General features: G+C 38.0%; 1 protein-coding gene across 1 annotated transcript in view; it reads right to left on the bottom strand.

The window, feature by feature from the left end:
• The window catches only part of UTRN (utrophin), a 408,114-nt gene that overhangs the window by 61,361 nt on the left and 322,804 nt on the right, over positions 1-23,949 (bottom strand). Inside the window, exons 57-60 of the mRNA XM_075707799.1 lie at positions 23,438-23,516; positions 18,316-18,376; positions 7,588-7,649; positions 6,502-6,576 (exon numbers count right to left, since the gene is read on the bottom strand). Coding sequence (XP_075563914.1) covers positions 6,502-6,576; positions 7,588-7,649; positions 18,316-18,376; positions 23,438-23,516 — 277 coding nt within the window. The remainder of the gene's footprint in view (positions 1-6,501; positions 6,577-7,587; positions 7,650-18,315; positions 18,377-23,437; positions 23,517-23,949) is intronic.

The following is a 23,949-nucleotide window of genomic DNA, read 5'->3' as shown; positions in this document are numbered from 1 at the left end:
AAAGAAAGCAGGGAGGGACACAGGGAAATTATTGTCGTTTTCCAGAACACAAAATGCTACGCTTTGATGAAAAATAATTTGATCTCCTTTATTACAGCATGCTTTCTATAAGTAGCTGGTGATGCTATGGATATCCTAAAGATGACAAGGGTTTTGCCCCCAAAACCACAGAAATGTGATTGCAATTGTGAAAATCTGGGTATTGTATGGTGAAAATAAGAAGCTGTCAATGAGTTCTTCTAATTCCTTTTGCAAAACAAAGTGGAAAAGAGGAAACTTATTTTGGTGTAAAAGAAGGAAGAATAATGTAAGTCAAAGGGTAGTATAATCCTCAGCGACATTTTTTGACAGAAGTGAGGACTTTAGCAAAAGAAATAGCTGCAATATAACAGTATGCTTGCTACAGCATATACAACATGAAGTTGAAGTATATTCTGAGCTTATACAGAGCTACTTCTGGAGAGCCAGTAACACATTTACACTATAAACGTCATCTCTCAAAGGAAATTAAACATGACAATCTCAGATGTGTTGTAAATTGCTCTGCACCGACAATGTTAAATAAGGACCACAGAAGGGCAGCCTGTGCAAATCAGGTAAGTCTAGCTTGGGCTGGAAAATAAGTACAGCAGAAAAAAGCAGGAGCAAGACAACACTAACCATTATGAGCAATTCTGTCAATGAGCATCTACCAAAAGATAAGGCTATAGGCCAAAAGAAGGTTACATTCCCAATCCCATTTCCTCAATCTACCCTTTCTAGCATCACTGTAAAATGAGAAACAGTACCTCACAGCCCTTACTTTTTCTCTCCCTCACTGACATCTGTACATTCTGTTCTAACTCTACAGCATCAGGCTTGCAGGGGTTTTATGTTTGTTTGCTTTTTGTTTTCTTTTTCTTTTTTTCTAAAAGCCCACCTCTTGGGTATGCAAACAAATGCCAGCCACATACCCAAACAGGCAGACTGCTAATTGCAGCAAAATATCTTGCCACTAGTTTGACCTGAGATAGCCAAAGTATTTGGCAGTACACTGCAGAATAATCTTCTACAGTAGCTGCAAAATATGTAATACACTGGAAAAGGCTCAGAGGCATATTTAAAACCAAAACAAAACCAAAAAATACCACACCACAATGCAACACAGACTATTCTTTTGAGGGGTGGAGGGAGGGGGGTGAAGCCAGGTGCAAAACTGTAACATGCTATCCAATCACATAAATATTGCACTCAGGAGACATGGCCACTTTTTATGCTTTTCCTTCATGACCGACAGAGGGGAAAAAAAACCCTCAAAATTATTGCAACCAGTTTGGCGGTGGTATTTTTTTTCAACCTGTTTTTGTAATGTACTTAACAGTTGGCTAAAAGCAGGCAAGCATCTTCCTAAAACAGCTGGACAGCACCCAAAACCTGCCCTTTTTAAAGCCATTGAAAACTTGGAATGATTTGGAATGCCAGAAAGCTGTTGCCTTTGGGCTTGGCTTAGCATAACCATCCTTGCACTGAAAACAGCAATTCAACAGACACTGGAGTAAGCCTGCTAACTTCATGTCTTGATCTGCTGGCATTAAGATCTCACATTCACATTCCTGCCAAATGATTCTAGAGGGAATCAGGAGAGGTACTTTCAGTATTTTCATACTAAAAGGAAACTCTGCTGCTGTACTAATGCAAATTAGGCAAAACTTACACTTTTGGATGACACCATTCATGGAGAATAACCAGAGGAAATTACTTCCATCCCTGCTTACTTCAGAACTCACCTGGCTGAATGAACTTTGGGTACAGGCAGTTATCCTGCTGTCATAAGGTCTACCCACTAGCAGCACTCCTGCATTGGGCTGATGTAAAGAGGGATTATTTTCTCATTCCATTTCAATTTCTGAAAGTTTTTAAATATGTGTTTATGCAGATGGGGAAAAGCTAACCTGAGACTCACATGTCATTGCTGGCATGAAGCCTACTGTACACAGATTTCAGTGCATTTTTGCAGTACCATTCTGCGTCTGCTCAAATGTGCTGAACGACCAATCCTGCTGTTAACTAACAAACGGACACAAGGGTCATTTCTTTCCTTTCTGCTGTGAGGAGACTTTCCCAAAGGAAAACTATAAACAGAAACCACGTCACTGAGCACAGTTCAAGCAGATGTGAGTGAGTGACTCAGGAGCAAGTAATGACATGCAGCTGCTAATGGCAAATTTGAGGCTGCTGTAACCCCGCAGAACATAGGCAGGCATTGCTATGGAGCTTTTGTACTAGAAAGACCTTGTGAATTATAGCAGTTCCTGCAAAAGACTGGATGGTTGAGGAAAGTCTACATGGCTCTCACTTTGAGTCCAGTGTGCCTTAATGTTTGTTCCTTAGCCTTGTGTGGTTGATATTCCTATTAGCATTCATAAAATTTAAATCACCTAGAGGAGCTCAGTGACAGAATTCCGAATATATATGGTGGTTTTGTTCCCTTTTTCCCTTCCAGTACTATACTTCAGTATCTGGGGCAATATAATTTCTTGAAAATGAGCTGAAGTATTGCTGCACCAGAATAAAATATTATAGTCAGGGTCTGGTGCTGCCCAGCTGCCCAGTACAACTGCAATACAGGATATTCTCTCTGGCCCCATTCTTCTGCTACAGTGGGAAACTGCTCTCAGTACGTCTCACATAATCTGAGACAGAGAAGCTAAGAATTTGTTCTTTCCAACCTGCAACATTTCTTAGCTTCCTGCAAAATAAATATACATAGGTACATACACACATATATTAGTCTCTGCAGGAATCTACCTTCCAAAAAAACAGAACAAGATGAAACATGACTCTACTTTCCTGCTTCTAAAGGAGGGTGGGGGGAGTAGTAGGGAATAACTTCCCCAGAACCATGGTTTTTTGACACTTACAAAGACCAAAGACAGAAGAGGGATTTGGCATCAGCGAAGTTTTCCAAACCGCAGTTCTCAAATTATGTACTCCTGAACCTGCTTGTATAGCACTAATACTGTATTACCCATCCTCACTGCAAAGTCAAAATCTATCAGGTGCAAGCAGGACTGTGCATCCTGCTCCAGCTGTGTCCTTCAGTTCTCACCAAAAAGGCCTTTGCAGTTATACACACACTGTGGCTGTGACAGCAATTTGTCACGTTTTACAGTTTACAATGACCTCATTTTCTAGTGATTTGTTTTGACATTTTCTTTGCCTTAGCACATAAGCCTTTCTGAAGCTTCCTGCATCCCAACACCTTTAAAAACCACCCACAGTTAAAATTACAGGAAATACAATGGAAGACTAAACTAACTCAGGCCAGAGAATGAATAGCAGGGGCACAGAAGATGACTCTTTCCCTACCTCAAAACAAAACCACTAACAAATAAAAGTCAAGAAAAGAATTCTAGATTCTCTCCCCTTCCTCAGAGAGGAGGTGCTGTGTTTTGGCTATCTCAGTGGTCATTCATGGGACAGAATCAGGCCAAGAATCATCACAGTCAAAGGGAATTTGACCTGTTCTCTGGCAAGAAATAATCAGCCAAGCAAACAATGACAAAAGGAACAGCACTGACTATATTTTTGAAGGTGGTCTTAAAATTGTGCCTGATCATAATGAGTTCTTGTTCAGAGACAGAAAATTCTTGTAGCATTTAGCTTTGTGGATAACCTGCAATGTCTTTCTTAAAAACCCACAATGTTGTGTTCTCACAAATTACAACACTCCTTTGTCAAATGTGCACGTAGTAAAGACAAAGATTTTTTTGCTGTTGCCTCCTCCCATGAGGCAGAGAGATGGAGCAAGCAAACAGCTTCATAAATAATAAGGCAGATTGGATCTGTAGAGATGACAGTTTTACTCCTGGCTGTTCCAAACTGGAATATCCTCTTCTTCAAACTCCCCTCTGTCCTCCTTCCACCTCCCTCCCCAGAAGCTGGAAACAATCTTCGATAGGAATGCGCTTTTGAAATCTGTGACTGAGGAGAGCTAACCATTGCAGTTTTTACAGAAATTGATATATTTTGCAGTAAAAAGCAAGAGCAGGAAGTATATTCCTCCTCAAAGCTTATTAGAAGTAATGAAAGTTAAGTTTGTTCTATACAGGTCGCTAGACAATCTGTATGCCTGTGAGTAATAGGCAGCATTATCAGCATCTATCATGTACAGTCTGTTTTTTCACTCTTCCCTGGGGAGCAGCATGCACAAGGAGAATTTTAGTTTGGTTTCTGGTTTCTTGCTTTGCTTTTGGTTTTTAGGTACATGTTGATGCATACTCTTTAATCTTGCTGGGAGATGAAACTATAGCCTTGGGTGGGACCATATCTCTTGCACATAGAAGCTCTAGGCTGTGCCAAAGAAATACAGTTTTTCTTTGAATACCATCAGACAATCTTTCAAAGGACAGGTTCTGCTTTTTCCCAAATGTAAGACCTTGAACCCAAGATCACAAACTTGATTTGAAATTCTGTGAGAAGGCAGCATAGCATATGAAGAAGTGGCAAGAGGTACTCCCAAGAGCCTGTGCTGTTGCACAGATGCACTCCCGCTTTCTGGCATAGATGCACTCTAGCTAGTATTTCAGGCACAGCTTCATCTGGTATAATGCATATCTGAAGTCCAACCAAGAAGCTACTGCCAAGATCAGACTGCTGTCTTGTAGGCTGGAAGGAAAACTAACCACCTGGAGGGTGGGAAGGGACCCTGCTTTGCGCAACTCCTTCCTTTGCTTGCATCTTTAGGATGGCTTTGCCCTTCTTGTGTTCCTACTCAGACTGCAGTACTGTACACCCTTCAGGGCTGAAAAGTCCTTCCACAGCAAGGACTCCTGAGTTTAAACAAGAAAATTTGGTAATGTTGTACATTTTTATACCAGCTGTTGCCAAGACCTTTCGAAAGGTCTAAAATCTGTGACCTTCACACTCATTCGCAACTCACATCTCCTTCCAAAATTGTCTAGTTTCTATTTTTTTTTCTACTTCACCCTATTTTCTTTCCAGTAAATGTATGTTTTTATATATTTTCTTTTCCATTCATAGTCCTAATAATTTTTAAAATTCACATTCTCATCATCTCTACAACAGAATTTTTTGCACTCCTTTTTTTTTGTACACCTTAATCTCCCCAGTCCTATGTTTCAGCTAGTTTTCTTCCACACACCCTCTCTTCTCTGCCTTCTCACAAAATCTCACTTCCTTCTAAGCTTTTTACCCTTTCAGTTATCTTCCTTATCTTCATGTCTTGCCTCTCTCTATAATGTAAGCCATTTATGTATTATGTTAAACAATTAGTTCAATCCCATTTCTCTAAAATAAACATTGAGCAGTTACAAGCTAGCCCAGCTCCCCCAAGGAAGTACCATCTTTCTTCTTCTCATCCTGATTCTCAACGACAATGCAGAAATACCAGTGGCAGGATGACTTCAAAGAGTACTCGGAGTTTTCTTTGCATAGGAGACTCAGGCAAGAGACCAGAACTGCAGTGTGGTACTTGCTGTGTGACTCAGAGAAGTCCCAAGTCCACAGGCCAGGACAAGACCTCCTGATACATCACTTCTGAGGCTGCTAAACTTTGAACATGGTAGTCATGCAACTTGCTGCTGAATTAAACCATAAGTGTGATATAATATCAAATGCTTTTTTAAATACCTAGCAAACATAGTGCAGAAAATTGGAGATACAAACATGAACCTTGGAAGTAACGTAGTTTAGACCACTGAGCCTACTCATTAGACACCTATCCTTTCCTGCTGATAAAATCTATGCGCTCTTCAGAGTGGACTGCTTATTAGATTGTTTAAGAACAGGGACAAATGCCAACACAGGTCTGGGCAGAATATCCAATGTGCATATTAAATGCATTGTTATTTCCTATCTAAATTTAAGACCCTTCCCCACACCCCCACTATATATGCACATACTATTATTGCTAATAATAGTAGTTTGTTTTGTCCTAGTAGCTTCTCGTGATTAAAATGTACAGCAATACCAACTACCTATAACCAGCCATACAGATCTGTATCCTTTCCTCTCACACTTTGAGCGGCCTGAACTCCTCTTTAACTGGAATTCACACAGCAAGATATTCTCTCTGAGAGAGAGGAATATTTTCAAAGTTATATCTAGCAGCAGTAAACACACAAATGGAATAGAACTCTCTAAAATATAATAAAATATCTGAGTTTATGTCAAAGGTCAGGATTTTAGCTCACACCATTTCACATTGGTTTGTATCAGCTTGTATTAGGAACAGTATGCAATAGTCAAACACTTCTCAAAGTATTCTTAGCGGACATACCATTTCAACTTACCTGCTGCACCCCTTTTTTCATTAATTGATTTGATTTATTTTGCAATAATGATACCTACTTTTGGCAATTCCTCCTGTCATTTTGTTGGTTGACAATCTGTCAAGGATATATCTGGTCCTTTGTTGTAAATTAATGTTGTAAAACTTGAGCTGACCCTCCCTTCCCCAAGTACTGTAGAGAAACAATTTGTCTCAAAGGCCAAACTCACAGCACAGTGCTTTCTGCAGTCTTCGGATTTTGATGGCCGTACGGTAGGCAGAGAAGCGTACATTGTTCAAGTCAGCTGAAACAGCAGAACAGAAATATGAGCAGCCCTAAAAAGAGAGTCCGTAAGTTTCTTTTACATATAAATTTTCACATTTTGAAAGAAGTCTGATATCTCTTCTCTTCTCTGCAATGAATTAATAGGATATGTCAGAACAAATAAAACAAACTGAGAAGTTGGGACCTCAGTCCAATCCACCTGCAGGGAAAGCCTCCTGACTCTGACAATCCAGGGCCTTCAGAGATTGGAACACCAGAAATCCTGCCACTATCTTGGCGTATGTAACAAACATACATATAATAGAGTTTTACATACATATTATGCAGTGTTAAGTAGTTTCCAGACAAGTGCTCAAACATAGTATGTTTCTCAAATAATTTACAACTCCATCAGACAACATACAGGAAACAGATGGCAGCAAAGGTCACAGTAACAGAGAAAAAAAATGTCTTTTTAAGCCATAATTCTATGCCATGACTTTGTAAACAGTGCTTTGAAAGGGACAGTCAGATAGCCACAAGCTCTATTTCAGAAACTGATGGGTACAGTAACATGTTTTCTCACTTAACAGTATTTTCCCCTTTCGCTCCTTAGAAAGGGAGATTTCACAGTATATGTAAATGTTAGCAGAGCATATTGAACTGTTGCACCATAATATGGTCTAGCCTTTACTGATAGCATAGCTGTTCTAATTTATTACAAAAATTAGTTCCCTGCAGACCAGCATCCTGCTTTAAACACGCAGATAGCCTGCATCATTGGACAATCCCTCATGGATTTAAAAGAAATAAACAAGATACTGCATTAAAGCATAGAGTCAGAGCATATTGTTCAGACTTAAAATTACTGAAAGGCAATAAACATGACGTGATCAAGGCAGTAGGTTTCTTGCAAAGCATCTCCTTGCAAAGCGGGAAATGCTCTGTTACACACAGTTCATGGCAACTCAGACATGGTCGGCAGACAAATGCAGGCTTTTACTCATGGAATGAACATCACTTAATGGTTTATTTTAAGAAATGCACTCACCTAAGGACTGGAAGAGATCAGTCATTTTAGGATGATCCCAACAGGTTGTCTGTGTCTCATGACTGCAAAGGAATGAGGTAATCAAAGTTTCGGGCAACACACATACACACACAATGCAAAGGACAAAAACCCAAAGATATTCTGATTTTTGTGTTTAAGTGGCAAGAAATCCCTCAGCTCTAATTAAAATACTTGATCTGTGCCACTCAGCTTCTTGATTTTTTAATCACAAAGTTTGACAACAGCCCACCCATATTTAACAGTATTTACTTTTGATTCTAAGCGTGAATGTATCAGTTGAACTGTGATCCTGAAGCTGAGGCACACTAATAAGGTAAAAATGCAAAACTTCCTGCTGCTGTAGCACAATAAAAATATTTGTAAAAACACTTTAAAATTAAAAAGCATCGATGTTTTATTTCAGATTTCATTGCATATCTGAACACATGTATCAGAACACACACAACAATTTTAAACTTTACCTGTTAATGTATTTAATGGAAAGCCTGATCACTCTTTGCACACCCGATCAATAGGTATCTTCATTTAGGGGGTGTGTTCTACACTAGTGCTCACAGAAGAGAAATACAATAGGCAGCATCGCTTAATCCACCATTTAGTACTGCTGTTTCAAATCATCGAGGTTTCAGGTATGCAGCCATAGAGGTCAAGATGTGTATTATGTCAGGTCTACCAAAATCTCCAATTCCCTTCTACAAGCCACATTTTACTTCTATTTCTGAATATTAATTGCTGGAATGATTGCACATTCTTGCCTCACAGAGTATTTACATTTGAATTAGATTTGTAAGAAAACTAGAGAAGTTGTGTTAAAAAGATCATAGCACTCCCTTTATAAGTTAATAATGAAAATGAAATGATGCTAGGTTAGCAAATCTAACAATAATGAGCAGAGAATACCACTTATTTCACCTTTGTTTCTATTTAAAAATTTTTAACGTGCACACCTTTTTTTTTTTTTTTCCCACATACAGGTGTACTTGGTTGTAAATAATGACTTTAAACAGCACTTTGCCACTAAATGTAACGGGCTAGCTTCAGTTGGTATATATAAACTGGCTGTACCTCAGTGGGTGCTCAATAATTTATCATCATTGGTTTTTGGTTTTTTTTTTTTTTTAATTGACAAACCAACCAAGAATGAACCCTTTTACACTAAGTGATGCAAAATAAATGGGATAGAAGGTCCCTCCTACAACGACCTACAGAGACAGGACAGGTACCACAAAGGGGTGGCAGGTTCCAAACAAAGTAAGTGCTGAGGGCCTTTCTTTACATTACCCTTTGAGATACACTAGTGGAAGCAACATGCATTGGGTCTCTGCACAGGGGATATGATCCCCACTTAACCAGTGTGATCTTTCCAGCTTTGAGTCTGGTCTAGGTCTCCGCAGTCAGCTTCTCTCTGTCTTTAGGTTTAACTCTCTCTGCCATGGGTCTCATTTGTATATCGGCACCATCACAACTTTGTAAGGTGTTTCCCATGGAAGACAAAATATGTATTTCCTATTAATACAGTAGGTATAATTCTTTTTTTCCCTCTTTGTGATTATTCCCTAGGAGACAACTGAGAGAAAAGCCCTGCACATGATTACATTTAAACAAGAGAGATTTATACAACATGCAATAAAAAAAAAATCTTCTGTTAACCTTGACTGACTCTGAAATACTATAGTAAACCCTCCCCAATTCAGAGAATACTGAAGTATATCTTTACATCTAAACACATTTTCCTGAACTGAAACTTTTATTTAGTTTCAGTTTTATAATAATATCACATGAATTACGTTCATGTTTCAGATTCTGAATGAGGTGGTCAAGGCTCTGATATGCTGAAATCCAAAGCTAAGGCACACCAATATCTAAATCAGTTTTTGCAGTTTCTAGAAAGACACTTTTAAAACAGCACTATGGTTATCCTTGTCCAGAAAAGCCATTTCAAAACCAAGTAGCTTGACAATTATTTCCCTGGAAGGGGCACACTAATAAATAATCATGAAGCCAACAACAACAAAAAAGAATGTATTTGGGTTTGGTGCTGTGCCAAGGTAAAGGCAACTGACTGTCCAGCATTCTCAAAAACCCTGGTATAAGAAAACCGCCTACAGTATGTTGGAAAGAACAACATATACAACTTCAGTAAACAGGAACAGAAAATATAATACAATGACTTGTACTGATCAACTTACTAAATAACCTCAAAACTGGTCCTGAAGCTGCCCTGTCCTGTACCTGCACTGTCGTGTAAAGCAGGATGCCATCATTATCATGTGAAACATTTAGAATTGATTTCTGTTAACAAAACGCATTGCAACTGCCCACAGAAATTGATCCAATATGTGATCAGTTTAATAAAGCTTGTTTTAAGGAAATTGCTTCACCTCAACTCCCCTGACCAAGACAGGGGAGGGGACGGGACCCCAAGAAAACAGACCACAAACAAACAACAACAAAAAAAGGACCAAGACTGGTGATTTTACTGTCAAAATCATAAGTGAAAAGGTTTTCTTAGGATTTTCTGAGAAAAGGCTCTTAACTCAAACACCTTCAGACTTCTACGTCAAAAGTAAAGGTAGGTGGCAGTACTGTGACAGACACTTTAAATATATGTATATATAAAAATACATATCAGTCTGTTTTAAATGCTAAAATATTAGTACAAACACTGCATGTAAACAACATGTAATTTAGCCAAGTCAAATCCTGTTTACTGCCTTGGAAGAAACTATCATGTTAAGAGTAGCTGTGGTGGTAAAAACTTTGCTGAATCATAGCCTTTTTTTCTGAGTTCATCATCTCCTGGCATTAAAAAAAATGTTTCCATGAAGAAATCCATTCCCTACTTGTGGGGTGCTGCAAGGATCTCACCTGGGAAGCACTGCAGAAGTACAAAGGTTTATTAGCAGCAAATGCCTCTCTACAGAAACAACAATGGATCGATAGCAGAAGCTAATTTGAAATTCTTCTTGTCTTGCAGCAAATTGTTAAATTTTGCTAGGTCCAAAGAGACCTTTTCTCTTTTTTTATTTAAAAAAAGAAGAAAAAAAAAGATAAATACTTTGATAATTCTTTGGTTTCCCCCCTCTCTGGAAATATACTGATATACTCCAGTACACATCTGTAATGCTTAATTAGGATGTGGGCAGATCTAATTGCAATTCCAGCTTCCAAGTAATTTATAACCCATGTGCAATGAATAAGATCTTATATTACCAATCAAGCTTTTTCCTTAAATCAGGTTTCCAAGATTTAAGAACAAACAACAGTTTCATTATTGAAACTGTATGCTTTAAGTACATTGTTTCAGTAGCAGTTTTATCTGAAAGACTAAAACCTACTTTAATCATGACAACATACCATGCAAAAATTATGTTATTTTTTCTATTTTGTGTGTGCTTAACACGAAGCAGAAAAAAGTGAAGGAGATATCCAAAATTTCTGTATCATAGAATCATAGAATACTTTGGGTTGGAAGGGACCTTTAGAGGTCATCTAGCCCAACCCCTCAATCCTGCAGTTACAATTGCCTGCCAGTTATTTCCCAGCAAGTAAAAGCAGACTTGGATGTTCCCCTGCTTCTCTGATACCTTGCTGAGTAAACACAAATAACATACAAGACATCAGACGTACAAGAACAAGGAAACTGATAAACAAAAGATTATACAATTTCTTTGTATTTATTTTACATGTATACGTGAAAGAAGTCATCCTTAGAGCAGAGGACCAGAAATTGCTAAGTTGCTAATTACCAGAGTTGCTAAAACAAGGTAAGCAACTAAAGCAGTATGCAATTCACTCACAGAAGTGCTCCAGTCATTTTCTGAAGATTTCCAGGCAAAATGATTTTACTACATCATGAAAAGAACTCCCAACTTGATTCCTCTGGAGGCCATAACTTCTGGTAAGTGCCAGAAGGCAGTTAGGTAGAATTGGACGGATTGTTTTCACCACAGAGACACAAGTGGAAGTCTTCAGAAAATTCAGTTCTGCTAGCAACTATCTGCTAAGAATGCGAAGAAATGCCATTTTCTGTATTTTTCTATAGAAAATAATCTGTAACCCCCAATGACGGAAAACTAAGCCTGCAGAGAAGTTAATGGAAATCTAAATTTGGAATGATGCTGAAGTTAGATGGAAAAAAAATTAATTTTACCTGATAACTTGTGAAAACATGAGAAGTTTATAATTTTTAGTCATCTCACTGAACTTCTGAAAAGACTCAAAACAAGCATTTAACCAAGAGCAAACAAATCTACAGAGTCTTCCCTCTCTGCTACAACTACTGTGGCAGTTCTGTCCCAGGTCGCAGTGACACTCACACCAAGGAGCACCTTCTCTTGCAAGTACTCCACTAGCTTCAGGAAGAACTACTTGTAGAGTGAGGCAGTATTTACATTGAGTAAAAGTGAACAACAGTTGGGCTCATTATTCATCTTGCATGTCGATGGCACTGGATAAAAAGAACTTTTTAAGGTCTACAGGAGCTGAAGTTACGAGATTTCATTCTGCACAGTGGGTGGCATTAAGAAGGGATTTCTGCTATGACAGAAATGAGCTGGTCTACAGGACAGTAACACAAGTGGTCTGAACATGCTACATGTTCCCACATGGATCAAGTCAGGGAAGTGTTAAAAGCATTTCACTGACTGAGCCACAAGAGAATTAATTCAGTGTTATTTTTTTGGTTAGTATCAAAATACTGAGTTATTGAGAGTGTCTCCCAGGTGTCTTCTGCCAAAACTTACTGACACAATATAAGGCACGCAGCCAAATACGCATCCATGAAAAGATTATATGACAAAACAGTGTAATTTAAAAAGTCTAAATGCATTTGTATAAATTTCACTAACTAAAAATAAACATTATAAACATAAAATATTCCAAATTTAAAAAAAAAACCAACATATTAATGAAGTGCTCTAAAGCTTAAATGACAACCATTTACCTTTACAATCTGTTTCTTATCCATTATGTTTGCTGGCAGCTTTCTAATTATAATTGGCAAAGATAATCCTTGTTTAAAACACTTCCTGGTTGTAAATTAAGAGCTGAGAAACAGCATGTTATTTAACTTATGATCTTTAGAAATAAGAGAACAGTCCTGTTGAAATGAATGGAGTAAGTTCTACATCTCCAGGAGTTTCCAGCTGCCACGGAGTTGCAAAAAAAAATTCAATTTGTTCTTTTTTAGCTTTTTGTCTCCAAAAAGAAAACTAGAGACAGGTTTGTGGGTTTTTTATCATTTCTTAGCACAGACAAGGCCTATGTCTGTGTTCATAATCACTGGCAAACACCACAAGAGCAGACACTGGAACAGTACTCTGGTATTATGTTAATAGCTTTCTGATCCTGTAGTCATTTTCACAAAACATTAACTGAAACCAGGATCTTTACTGATCACTAAATGAATCAACAGCACTCAGAACTCTGACTCTGCTGCCCTTGCCAAATTTCAAATGGCATAACATCATCCCCACTTTATAAATATGTCATGCTGCTTTATCTAGATCCTGTATATTTTCTTTTTTTAAGCCCATCAGAAAACACTGTTTTGTGGTGAAATGCATTGCAAGGGTAATGTATATTAGAGGTTGGTGGAGCAATTTATATGCAGATACTCTGAAATCCCTCCAGAGAAAATGTACTACTGCATTTCTTTAACAGAAAACGAAGACCAGCACAGGAACTGGTAATTGAAGAAAGTCTCAAAACCTGAATCCTGTATGATCTCATTCTGCAAATTGTATTTTATTTTCCCTTCTAAGGGAAATACTTCTTAATACTTCTAAGAATGGGATTATGGATATAGCTAGAACAAGAAAAAAGTTACATTTCCCAGTTCCATTAGTTCTCCCTCTCTTCCCCATACAGACATAAAACAAACATCAGGAAAGACTTCCTGAAGAGTCTTGAAAAAAAATGGAGAAGCAGAAAGCATTTTATTCCTGTCCCCCATAAAGTTGACCATGATATAGGAGGTGATAAAATGGGATTTTTAAGAGTGGTGATGCCAACCTCTTTGCAGGATTACAGAAAAGTAACAAGGTGAATATGGAGTTTGATATTAATTTAATGATTACACCAAGAAATTGCTCTCCCTATGTAATGCCCTGCATGACATTAAACTCACTGTGACCCTTTCTGTATTACCCTTTTGTTTTCTCTGCACAGTACTAATCTAATAAAATCTAATAAATCTAATAATTTATAGCATTGAAAGGTACACAGCCGAAGAACACTTAAATTACAGTTAAAAGAACAACAGTGAGAAATGCCAGGGTAATTATGTTTTCTGCACATTCCTTTCAGTTCATTGTGTATTCCTCAAAGATGTTTAATGATCATACATAGTGTCTCCTTTATTCTTCTGTTTCTCTTTAGAGTATTTTTATTGAAGTGCTATGTAATACAGGCTTTATTTTTTTCATTTTCTGTTAGAGGCCAAGCATGTCTTATTTGTGTGATTCAAATAGTTATAAATGAACAACAGCAGAAAACTCTCCTTCTTAAATTTCAAACCTTTGCAAACCAACCTATGAAATAGATATTCAATGGCAAGTTTGCCAAACCTTTTGTCCAAACTTCACACTTTTATTACCCAAAGTGCATTAGTAAATACTGTGCCTGCTGTGCTGTATCCCCCTCCATACTGCTCATTAGTCCCATTCTCTTTTATAAGCTATGAAAGACTAAACTTTCTTTTAACAGCATTGTGATTTTACAAATTCAAATTTTCGTTGACTAAATTCCACTGCGACAGAGAAGACTGAGGCTACAGAAATACAGAAACTTCTATCAATTGTCATTAAGAAAAAAAATCAAACAGGAGGCAAAAAGGACTAAATAAAATCACATCAACAGAGGCAAAGGCATTTGGCAAATTTGGTTTACATACTAAGACAATTGAAGAGAAGAAAAGAGACAGGCTAAACCACGTGTGTAGGTTCAGTTCAACCAAGTATCTGCCATAGCCCAGGGCGCAACACACCTTGATAAACCTGGGCTCAATGAATTATAAATCCTTCTTCCAGCCAAGCAGAACAGTCAGTCCTTTCCAAAATGCCCCTAACCCAGACTGCCTCTTTCTGAACTTACGGGGCAGAGGAGTTTGTACACTGGCTTTTTAATCTTTCACATGCTTCTGTTACAAACCCAGAAAGGGTGGACATGCCAGCCATTAGTAAATAGTGTGGGGAGAACAAACTGCACTCCAAAGCCACCATGGTGTGCTGGCACACTAAGGACCTCTTTTTCTGAGGCACTTCTCTCTGCATATAAGTGCAAGTTACCTCTGGCATCAGGAAACAAATAGAATACATGCTGCTCATCTGAAAATACAGACGTTTTGCATCATTTTGACACTCTCCTTACAGATTTATGGCTACCTCAAGTGCTCCCTCCTGCCTTCTCAGCTGCAGTTCCCTAATTTTTTTTTTAAACTCAATTCTCCATGTGCAATAACATTGCGAAGAGTGCAGTATTGTATTTTTTTTAAATACTCGTCTTAACAGAGGTACAACTACATCATCATCTACAGCTATGTCACTTGTGAATATTTTACATTTCTCATTCAAGGATACTCACAAAAAGCAACTGAAATGAAGGTATGAATTTATGGTTGCCTAAGAAGAGTGTATGTTCTTATTCAGAATTAAAGTAGCCTGATTCCAATTAGCATTTATTTCCCTTTCAAAATTAATTTTAAAAAATTCTCATTTTTCAGCCACCAATCACTGAATCATAGGTTTATTCTCCTTCTTCTGCAGTTCTTCTCCCTTGCTCCATAAAATGAACAACTGGTACCTTAAACTGTCTCTCTGAACATATAAGTCTTGCTATAAAAACAGTAAATATAATTGCTGTCGAATGATAGACTTACTGACACTCATCATAACTGTTCCTCCTACTCATGCTGTTTTATATCAAAGGCACCTCATTCAAACAGGTTAGTACAATTAAACAAAAAAGTAAGAAAATTAACTGAATCTTTGCCTCTTTCCCAGAATTTCTTTCTATGTAAACAACCACCATTAAATCCTGTTGACTGTTCTCTTGAATTGCACTACAAAAGCTCATTTAATCACTCATCAAATAGGTTTTTTGTCAGCATCATTTTCCTCTCTTCTTTATATCTGAAATTAGGGAATAGATGAAGATTTAAAAGAATATTTGAAGCTAAGAGTATTCTCCAGCCTGATCATACCAAAGCAAATGAAGTTCAGAATCAGCTCTTTTCTGCTTTATTTTCCACAGCTCTGTGTTTTATCTAGCTGCTGCTGCCTACATTGAAGTTTAGATCAGTAAGCAACAAGAAATGAAGGAAACTGCCAAGGTCAGTCTGCTTGTCAGACTGTGGAGCTACTGAAATTCAGTATTCCTCCTCAAGCTTTTTAAAATAAATAAATCCTACTGGTTACATGTAACATTATTCTTCTCTTTCAAGACACAAGAATCATGACATTGCTTCAGCAGTATGTATCATGTTGAAAGTAGGGAAAGATTACTGGAAAAGTCTTGAGCTGCAGTAGTTAATTCTGTTGACTTCATTAAAGCCATCCTCAAAATAAAACAGTGGTCTCTGCTTCTATAAAGACCTTGACCCTCAGAGAACTTGCCCTACACTTCTGCCCCTTCATCAAACTTCCTGTGCAAGACCATTAAAACAATTCCTGAGACATGCCAGGGTTTGTTTCTCAGCCCTGACTGGCTTCGTTCCCCAATCTAACTCCAGGGCAACCAACACACTACTATCACAGCAAGCCCACAGTATCAGTGGATACTTTGCCACCAAGTTGTGTACTTGCAGGATTGCACCTAGTGCACACACTGGAAAGACTTACTTTCTTCCAAACTAGTCATGAGAAAAAAAGATTTCTCAAAAACTGACCTCTGGCTGAGGTGGAGCAAGGGAGATGACCAGAAACTCAAAAAAATGTATAATGAAGTATGAAAAAAGGATATGCACGTGAAATATTCAAGTTAAAAATCTTTGCTTTGCTCAGCACAGATCAGAAGCTTTAATCTTAGTCTGTTCCACCTGTTGTGGTGGTAGGACTATCTATCCATGCTATCTCTAGCCTCCAACTCTGAATGTACCTGGGAGTTCCAAAGACCCTTCCACAGGCCAACTCCCAGCTGGTAAACACTCCCAACTTCAGCTACCAGCTCTGATCAGGTAGAGCAGGAATGTGAACTGCCATCTTTCAACACCCACTAAGGACATACCCATAAGAAAAAAAGACTGTTTCAGGGTAGTTTTCCTCTTGCTCTCTGTAGTTTGATACTTCAGCGTCTTCTTTGAATTACTGCTGTAGGTGTGATCATTTTAATTGCACTGCTGCCCAAGTCCGGGCAGCCAGTGTGTCTCTGCACCCAACCTCTGCCCTCTCCTCTTCCACTTGGGGCTGAGGGAGGAACCTCTCCTCCAGCATGTCACAGCTTTCTGTTGCCTCCTGCAAAACTTCTCAGCAGAGGCACAAATGCTTTTATAGAGAATTCAAGGATCTTCACAGTAGGTTTTTCCTTTTTCTAGTTACCTACCCTGACCCTTTAAAAAAATTAATCTTCATATCACAGTTTAAAAACAACCCTCACACCTCAAGAATGATGACAACAGGTTTGACTGACATAGATTTACCGTTACCTGTTTTTCAAAGCTCTCAAGCACTCATAAATTGTTTGAAACACAAAATGTGGCTCTCAGATTTATGACAGAGCAATATGTGATAGTACAAAGTTCTCACTGATGTTCTTTTAGAATTAATTATCTGTAGGTCCAATTCATAGCCATCCTACAGACTTAAGAAAAAAACTACTTTTTTTCCAACTCAAACTGATAACGTTTTAACACAGATTCCCTTCAGCCTAAAATTAACTACTCTGGGTCTGGCGTACTATACACTGTACCTCCTTAAAATTTCATTTACCTCTCTAGAAAAAGCTATCCTTCTCTCAAAGCTGCAATCTTTGACCTTTAAAGTATTGGCAAATACTACATAAATAAATGCTGATGGAATGAGAAAACCCAAGTTAAGGATTGCTCTGAGTAGAACACATCAAAATCTTCATAACTCCATAAGTAAGTATTTATTATTTTCAAAATAAATATCTCAACCATTCCTCTTGGTAACCAAGGTATTTGTACAATTTTTGTCAATATTTATGTTAATTTTACATTAACATAAGTATCAAGCACTATAAAAACTTCCATAAAGTAAAGAAAATGACAGAAGGACAATCAACATGTGTCTATTTCTGAAGGAATTTTGCACAAAATGATGAATGGGCTCTGTAATAGATATTAGTAACCACTGTTCTGCTATAGGTTATAAACTTTGCATTTTTAAATACATTACGTATTTAGCTTTTTTCCCTTTACTCTGCAGTTAATACTCTGGATGAGCCACACACATAACAACAAGCCTAGTTTGAATACTGATACTGTATTACACCAGAGTATCTCTGCTGTTTCCTATCTGTTCAAGTGGGGTTTTTAGATAGTGTTTGTCATTGATTTCTTTTTACATATTTCTAAATTATACAGTATGCAAAGCAATAAACATGAAAATATACAGTATATGCAACATAACACTAGAGAAACTCTTGATAACATTTCTAGTTACTACTTAGTACCTATGTTTTTCTGCCAGGTTATGGTGATAAGACCCTCTGTTACGCTTAAGGAAAAAAGAATCAAGGCAAACTTACTTGATATAATAGGGCACTTTGTTATGTGAAACAGATCTCTGCCACGGAAACTGTACTGAGGCTGAGGAAATAAAGAGAAGGTAATTATTAGAATGCACCTGTCAAAAAAAAAATCTAACTATCTTTATTTGATGCCAAGCTGGAAATAAAACACATGTGGTGATTCTACTTCAAAGAAGGATAATAAATTCTGAGCAAGCAAGCTATCCATCTGGGGAAAATGGAGACACTGGTTTTCCTACCTCCACAGAATTATTACCAGTTTAATCTTTGAAAATAAATGCTTCCAGTACTATAACTAATGCTCTGCAACAGAACAAAAAGGAGAAATATCAACCTTATTATTAGTTACAAGCCTTAGCTCCTACTTGCAACTCAAATTAATATTGATTAACACTGTATGACCAACAAAAAAAGGCATTAAAACATGTCTTTGCACTCCTTGCTGAACAGTGGTAATCTCTGAAGAATTTATGCAAGTCTGATACATCAACAGATATCATCCATAACATCAAGAAGCCTTCAGCACACTGAGCTGCAAAAGGCATGAAGTCATACATGACACTACAACTCTGCTTATCTAAAGATACCCAGAGATAAAAGGGGAAAAAGTGTTCAGGCCAACAGGACTGCTGGTGCACAACTTAAAAAGTAGCCATTTACTGAAGAACCATAGGTACGCATATGTCCTACCAGAAATTACCAGACCAGTGCCTGGTTAATTAGGGTTTTATCATACAAGAAACTCACTTCACTAGATTCACTGTAGGAGCAGAGATTGAAAGAACAGGTAGGAATGACTCATCATCACAATGGGATGGATTTGTACTGTACACATATGTCAACACTTCCAAGACAGAGTGCCTACTCTTAGGGGCTAACACCCCTGTTTAAAAACCCGGTAAAACGAGACACAGCTTTGATCCACATCGTATCTCAAATAATTAAACTTTCAATTAATATGATTTTCTGCAAGCGTGGCCCACTTTAGAGCTCATCACTCTTTGGAAAAAAAATCCATCTGAAAGTAACTCTCTCTTCCCCTAAGACATCTCAGGCTGCAGCAAAGACTTACCAGCCATGTAACCCCCATAGGCTGGTGCTGCTCCAGAGAGGCAGGTCTCACCCTGCTCCCAGCCAGCTGTTCCCTGAGCAGTTTAATGGCTGTGACCTCTTCCTGGACCACACAAAATTTTATGGCTTATAATTTATTTTCAGTACTTGACCTGTACTGAAAGACAGATTAACTGGGAAGAATATTTGGGAAACTACAGGAATGAAGTAAACCACATTATTCACTGGACAAAAAAGAGAAAATTCCGTATCACTATGTAAAGAAGAAAATAACATTTGCAATAAAGAGGTAGGTAGTTACCTGGTAAAGAAAAAACATAGTAATGCTAAATGCTCAAATAGAGGTAGTTAATTAAAAAATAATCCTTAAGCATTCATAACTCTGAAAAAAAGAGAAAAAAAAAATCAACCAGATAGGTGAAGGTGGCCATCAGCTTTAAAGTTTCATTCTTTAATGTTGCAATTTGGCACCTATGACAGTTCCAGTACTACTACGCTAATTATGTCAGCTAAGAAGAAAAATCTGGCCACAGTTTGCTTAGGCACAATTTCTGTGCTATGACAGACTATCGATATTCTGCACTGACACAGATACGGACTAAACAACATAATAAATGAAATTGTTAATTATTATGGACCAAGTCATACTCTATTTATTTGGGAACAACCTTTCTAAAAACGTTGCCAGTTCTCTGCTACACGAAACTCTGGAAAATGAAATTCCCATTCTTTTATTAAAATCAGTTTCTCGATGAAAACTGAACAGAGTAGTCATCGATTCTGGCACTCACTAGCAGGCCTGCAGATAATAGTAAGGCCGGACACCACTCAAGGGATGTGTTGAGCGTGCCACTTGAAGACCTAGGCTATTTGTTAGGGAACATGTGGAGGCAGCGCTCCATGGATGTTCTTGGATTCTTCTAAGAAAGCATACAAGAAACACAACAGAGGGGAGTGGATCCTGGGCCTTAGAAAATAAATGAAGTACAGATAAAACAAGTTATTGTTTCTAAAGGCAGGAGACAGCAAAACAGGTTTTTTGGAAAGAGTAATGGATCATAAGGATTCTTCATCTTTATCCATATTAGGGATGTGTAAAATTTACTGTTCGGTAACTAACTTGCAAGGAGCTTACATTCCATCTCAAAAGCACTGAAAAAAAGAGCAATCAAATACTGCCTAACACTGATGGGAGGCAGAAAATAGCTCAGCAAAGAGAGGGATCATAGATTGTATTGGCCTACTGATACTGCTTTACCTCAGCCTCCTACTGCAGGACATTTTAGGAAGGGCCAATGTCATACGGTTTGCTAGTCTTCAAAAAAATTCTGAAGCACTTTCTTAGCAATGGGCTGGGTGAGTCCATGTAATTGGTGTTCCAAGAACCCCAACAGCAGTATTAAACACTGCACTGTGTCTTTTTAGTAGAGAAACGTTACTAGCCACTGCAGAGGTGAAATCACTGGATTAAGGGGGCTGAAATCAGGGTGCTAGGTAATCTCATCTAGGCTCCGTTTCCCATGAAAGGTTGGACCAGATGATCTTTTGAGGTCCCTTCCAACCTGGGCTATTCTATGATTCTATGAATCTGATGAACAGATAGAAATAGGCGTTTTGTCAGCACAATTTACTGATTAAATGACAACTGGGAGCTAGTCAGCTGAAAATGGTGCGATGGCAAGCTATGGTCTCGTTAGGATTTGGAGGAAGAGCAACAGGTAGGTGAGGTAAATTTGAAATAGCTGCTGTCAAATAAGCACAGATAAAAACCTCCCCTCTAATTCAGAAGGGCAACTTTGGTGATAAAGATTTGCGTGAGACATACATATCATAATCTCAGTTTTAGGAGTTTGAGGTTATTTTATTCAGACTACCGCTCCAGTTGTTCCTCACAGTTAGAAGTAATTTATGGCTGCTAAAAAGGTTTGACAAATTTGATTTAGAATATGCACTACTTCAACCTGTCAGGATAAAACCTTCATTTTCCCAGATTTAATGGGGTTTTTTATTACTTTCCTTTTGAAGTTACTGTCCCTGACTTTCATTTAACAGACTTTATATAAGTTATAGGTATTAAGTTCTGTAACTGTGTCTAGTTAAAGCTCTTAAAACATTTTTTTTTTGAGATGTTTTTGATGTCATTTTTGTGGGGAAGGAGGTTGTTTTTAACAAATAATTTAAATGGATAACTGCATATTATTTGGTTTTGCAGGACTGTGGTACTTGGCTATAGCTCTTTGTGGTATCTACCAACACGCATTCTGGAAACTCTCCCTTTTTGACTTTTGTATGTAATGTAAACTGAATGTCCCCTTAAGCCTGGAGAAGATGCCCTAAGCAAGGCTGAGGCATGCTGATAAGGCACTGCATAGTCTCTTTGGACATAATTCTATGAATGTTTTATCCAGCAACAAAGCCAGTTCACCACTCAGTCTTGTGAATGCAATTATTTGTTGTGGCATGCCGTAAGCAAAATCAAGGAAATGATCCAGGTCAAGGCAAACAAAACCAGCCAACCTTGCCTGGCAGGATTCCTTGTTTTACATGTGGACTCTTTCACTGATTTTTTTTTTTTTTTCTTTTTTTTTTTTCCCCCCGAATCAGTCACCTGAACATTTGCATTGGTCTAGGTGAGGAGAGGTGAACAGTCTTAACAGTGACACAGAAGTGAAGTCAGGAACTTCTCAAACCAGCTAGAATAGGGAAAACTGCATCTTCTCTGTGTTGCTTCCTAGTCTGTTTTAATTACACAGACTAGACTGACTACTCTCCCAAAGACTTAATCTGGCATTTTTCAACCATGCCAAAGATACCACTCTGTCTATATTCTTTTTAACAAATTATTACATAGGTGTACTGTCCAGGTCAAGGTTACAAGTTTGAGATTGGAAGGGCTACAAAATCAGTGTGACAACACTACGCAATACTTCTAATGTTGGTTTTGGTCTTTTTTTTTTAAAATCACATACTTTTGAAGTTGTTTGTTTGTTCTGTCAATTTAAAAAAAAGGACAAAGTAGCTCCAGGAATCGTTATTTCGCATAACAGCTGTAACATTTTAAATATACTGCATTTGTTTATTATGATGTTTACTGAAAAATTAATTGTCAATTTAAAATAAGAACATGGTTGTCACGTAACTCAAGAAGAAATCAAGATTTCTTTATTGTTTTAAGTCATATTAGCTGTTTAGCTATACAGTGACATACAGCACTTGACAATCTCTGGGACAGAGCTGCTCATTTTTATGTTCGCTTCTCAACTCCTGCAATAATTTTATCTTTATTATTGAAGCCCCCAGTTAAAAACCAGAGAGCTGACTGGGTTAACACTTTGTATCATGAGCTCTGATGATTGCAGATAGGCTAGAACGTCAGCAAATCAACATGGATTCTTGATATCACAACCTATCTATCTGTAGCAAGTAAGTCAAATGAGAACGAGGGAGCAAAAGCATTTGCTTTTGCCCTCTTAGTAAATGGGAGATTTTATGTAGTAAATGTAGGCTTACATCTCTAAAATTTTCACTAAATAGAAAAAGATGCAAGGATGGGTCTCAAGAGGAAGTGATGCAGGTTTGCTTTCCCCACCCCTTTATTTGAAGTTCCAGGAATGCATGACATGAAGCCTTTAATAAAAAAAAAAAAAAAAAAAAAATATCCAGGCAGCTCTTCCTTTGTGTTATCCCAGCAAGTCTGGAAGCAAAAGGAAACTGAGGAAAGAGGTAGCAGTTAGAAGATGTGGTTATGAACACACAAAGATTCTGGAACAGCCACAGGTCAGACCTTGCAGAAAACAGAGGACAAAGAATAAAGCACCCAGGGGCGTAACCATAACTCAGCAAGATATTACAGTGATCCCCAAGGGAAGCACGCCAGTGAGAATGTCAGTGGAGTTATGAAGATGAAACACTCCTACAAAAACCTAGATAACAACATGGAAAAGGAACTTCCTGTTCCTCAAGCTATAGGGAAACTTGGAGCAAAGAGCAGTCGGTGTTTGAGAAAGCCGTCATATCTCACGTACATCTATTAATTCAAAGAACTTACTGGAAAGAAAGTGCTGTGATGCAGGCCCAAAATCTCGGTGCGCCTCCTGTAACTGTTTAAGGCGATCCTCTACGGACACCTACACATAAATACACATACACAAAATTTACATTGCATTTACTTTGTAACACCAGGGCCACGATAATAAAAACACCTGTCTACTTTCATTTTTAGTTAAAGAAATTTAAGTTGTCTGTGTGTCATAGCACTGATTTGACATCCAGCTATTCAAGGCTACTTTTTTTTCCTTTCATTTGCTTGATGAAAGTCATGTTCATGTCTTGCAGTGTTCTCGTGTAAGTACTGCAGATCAATAATGAACAATAGTAGTTTCATGGTGACTATAGCCAACTGCTGAAGTTGCTGACCTCCTCCCAACCCTTCCATTGCCCAAATTTTTCATAGTCAGCAGGTCTCAGTTTGACTGTATTGATCTCACAGCTGCCTTTCCAGCATGGAGCCATTTTGGAAGATACCACTTCACTGGCTGACATGACTCCCCCCTGGTTTAT

This window comes from Pelecanus crispus, chromosome 3 (genome assembly GCF_030463565.1).
Source record: "Pelecanus crispus isolate bPelCri1 chromosome 3, bPelCri1.pri, whole genome shotgun sequence".
Classification (NCBI taxonomy): Eukaryota; Metazoa; Chordata; class Aves; order Pelecaniformes; family Pelecanidae; genus Pelecanus; species Pelecanus crispus.
The sequence above is the reverse complement of the archived record's forward strand: the minus strand, read 5'-3'. Positions and strand labels throughout refer to the sequence as shown.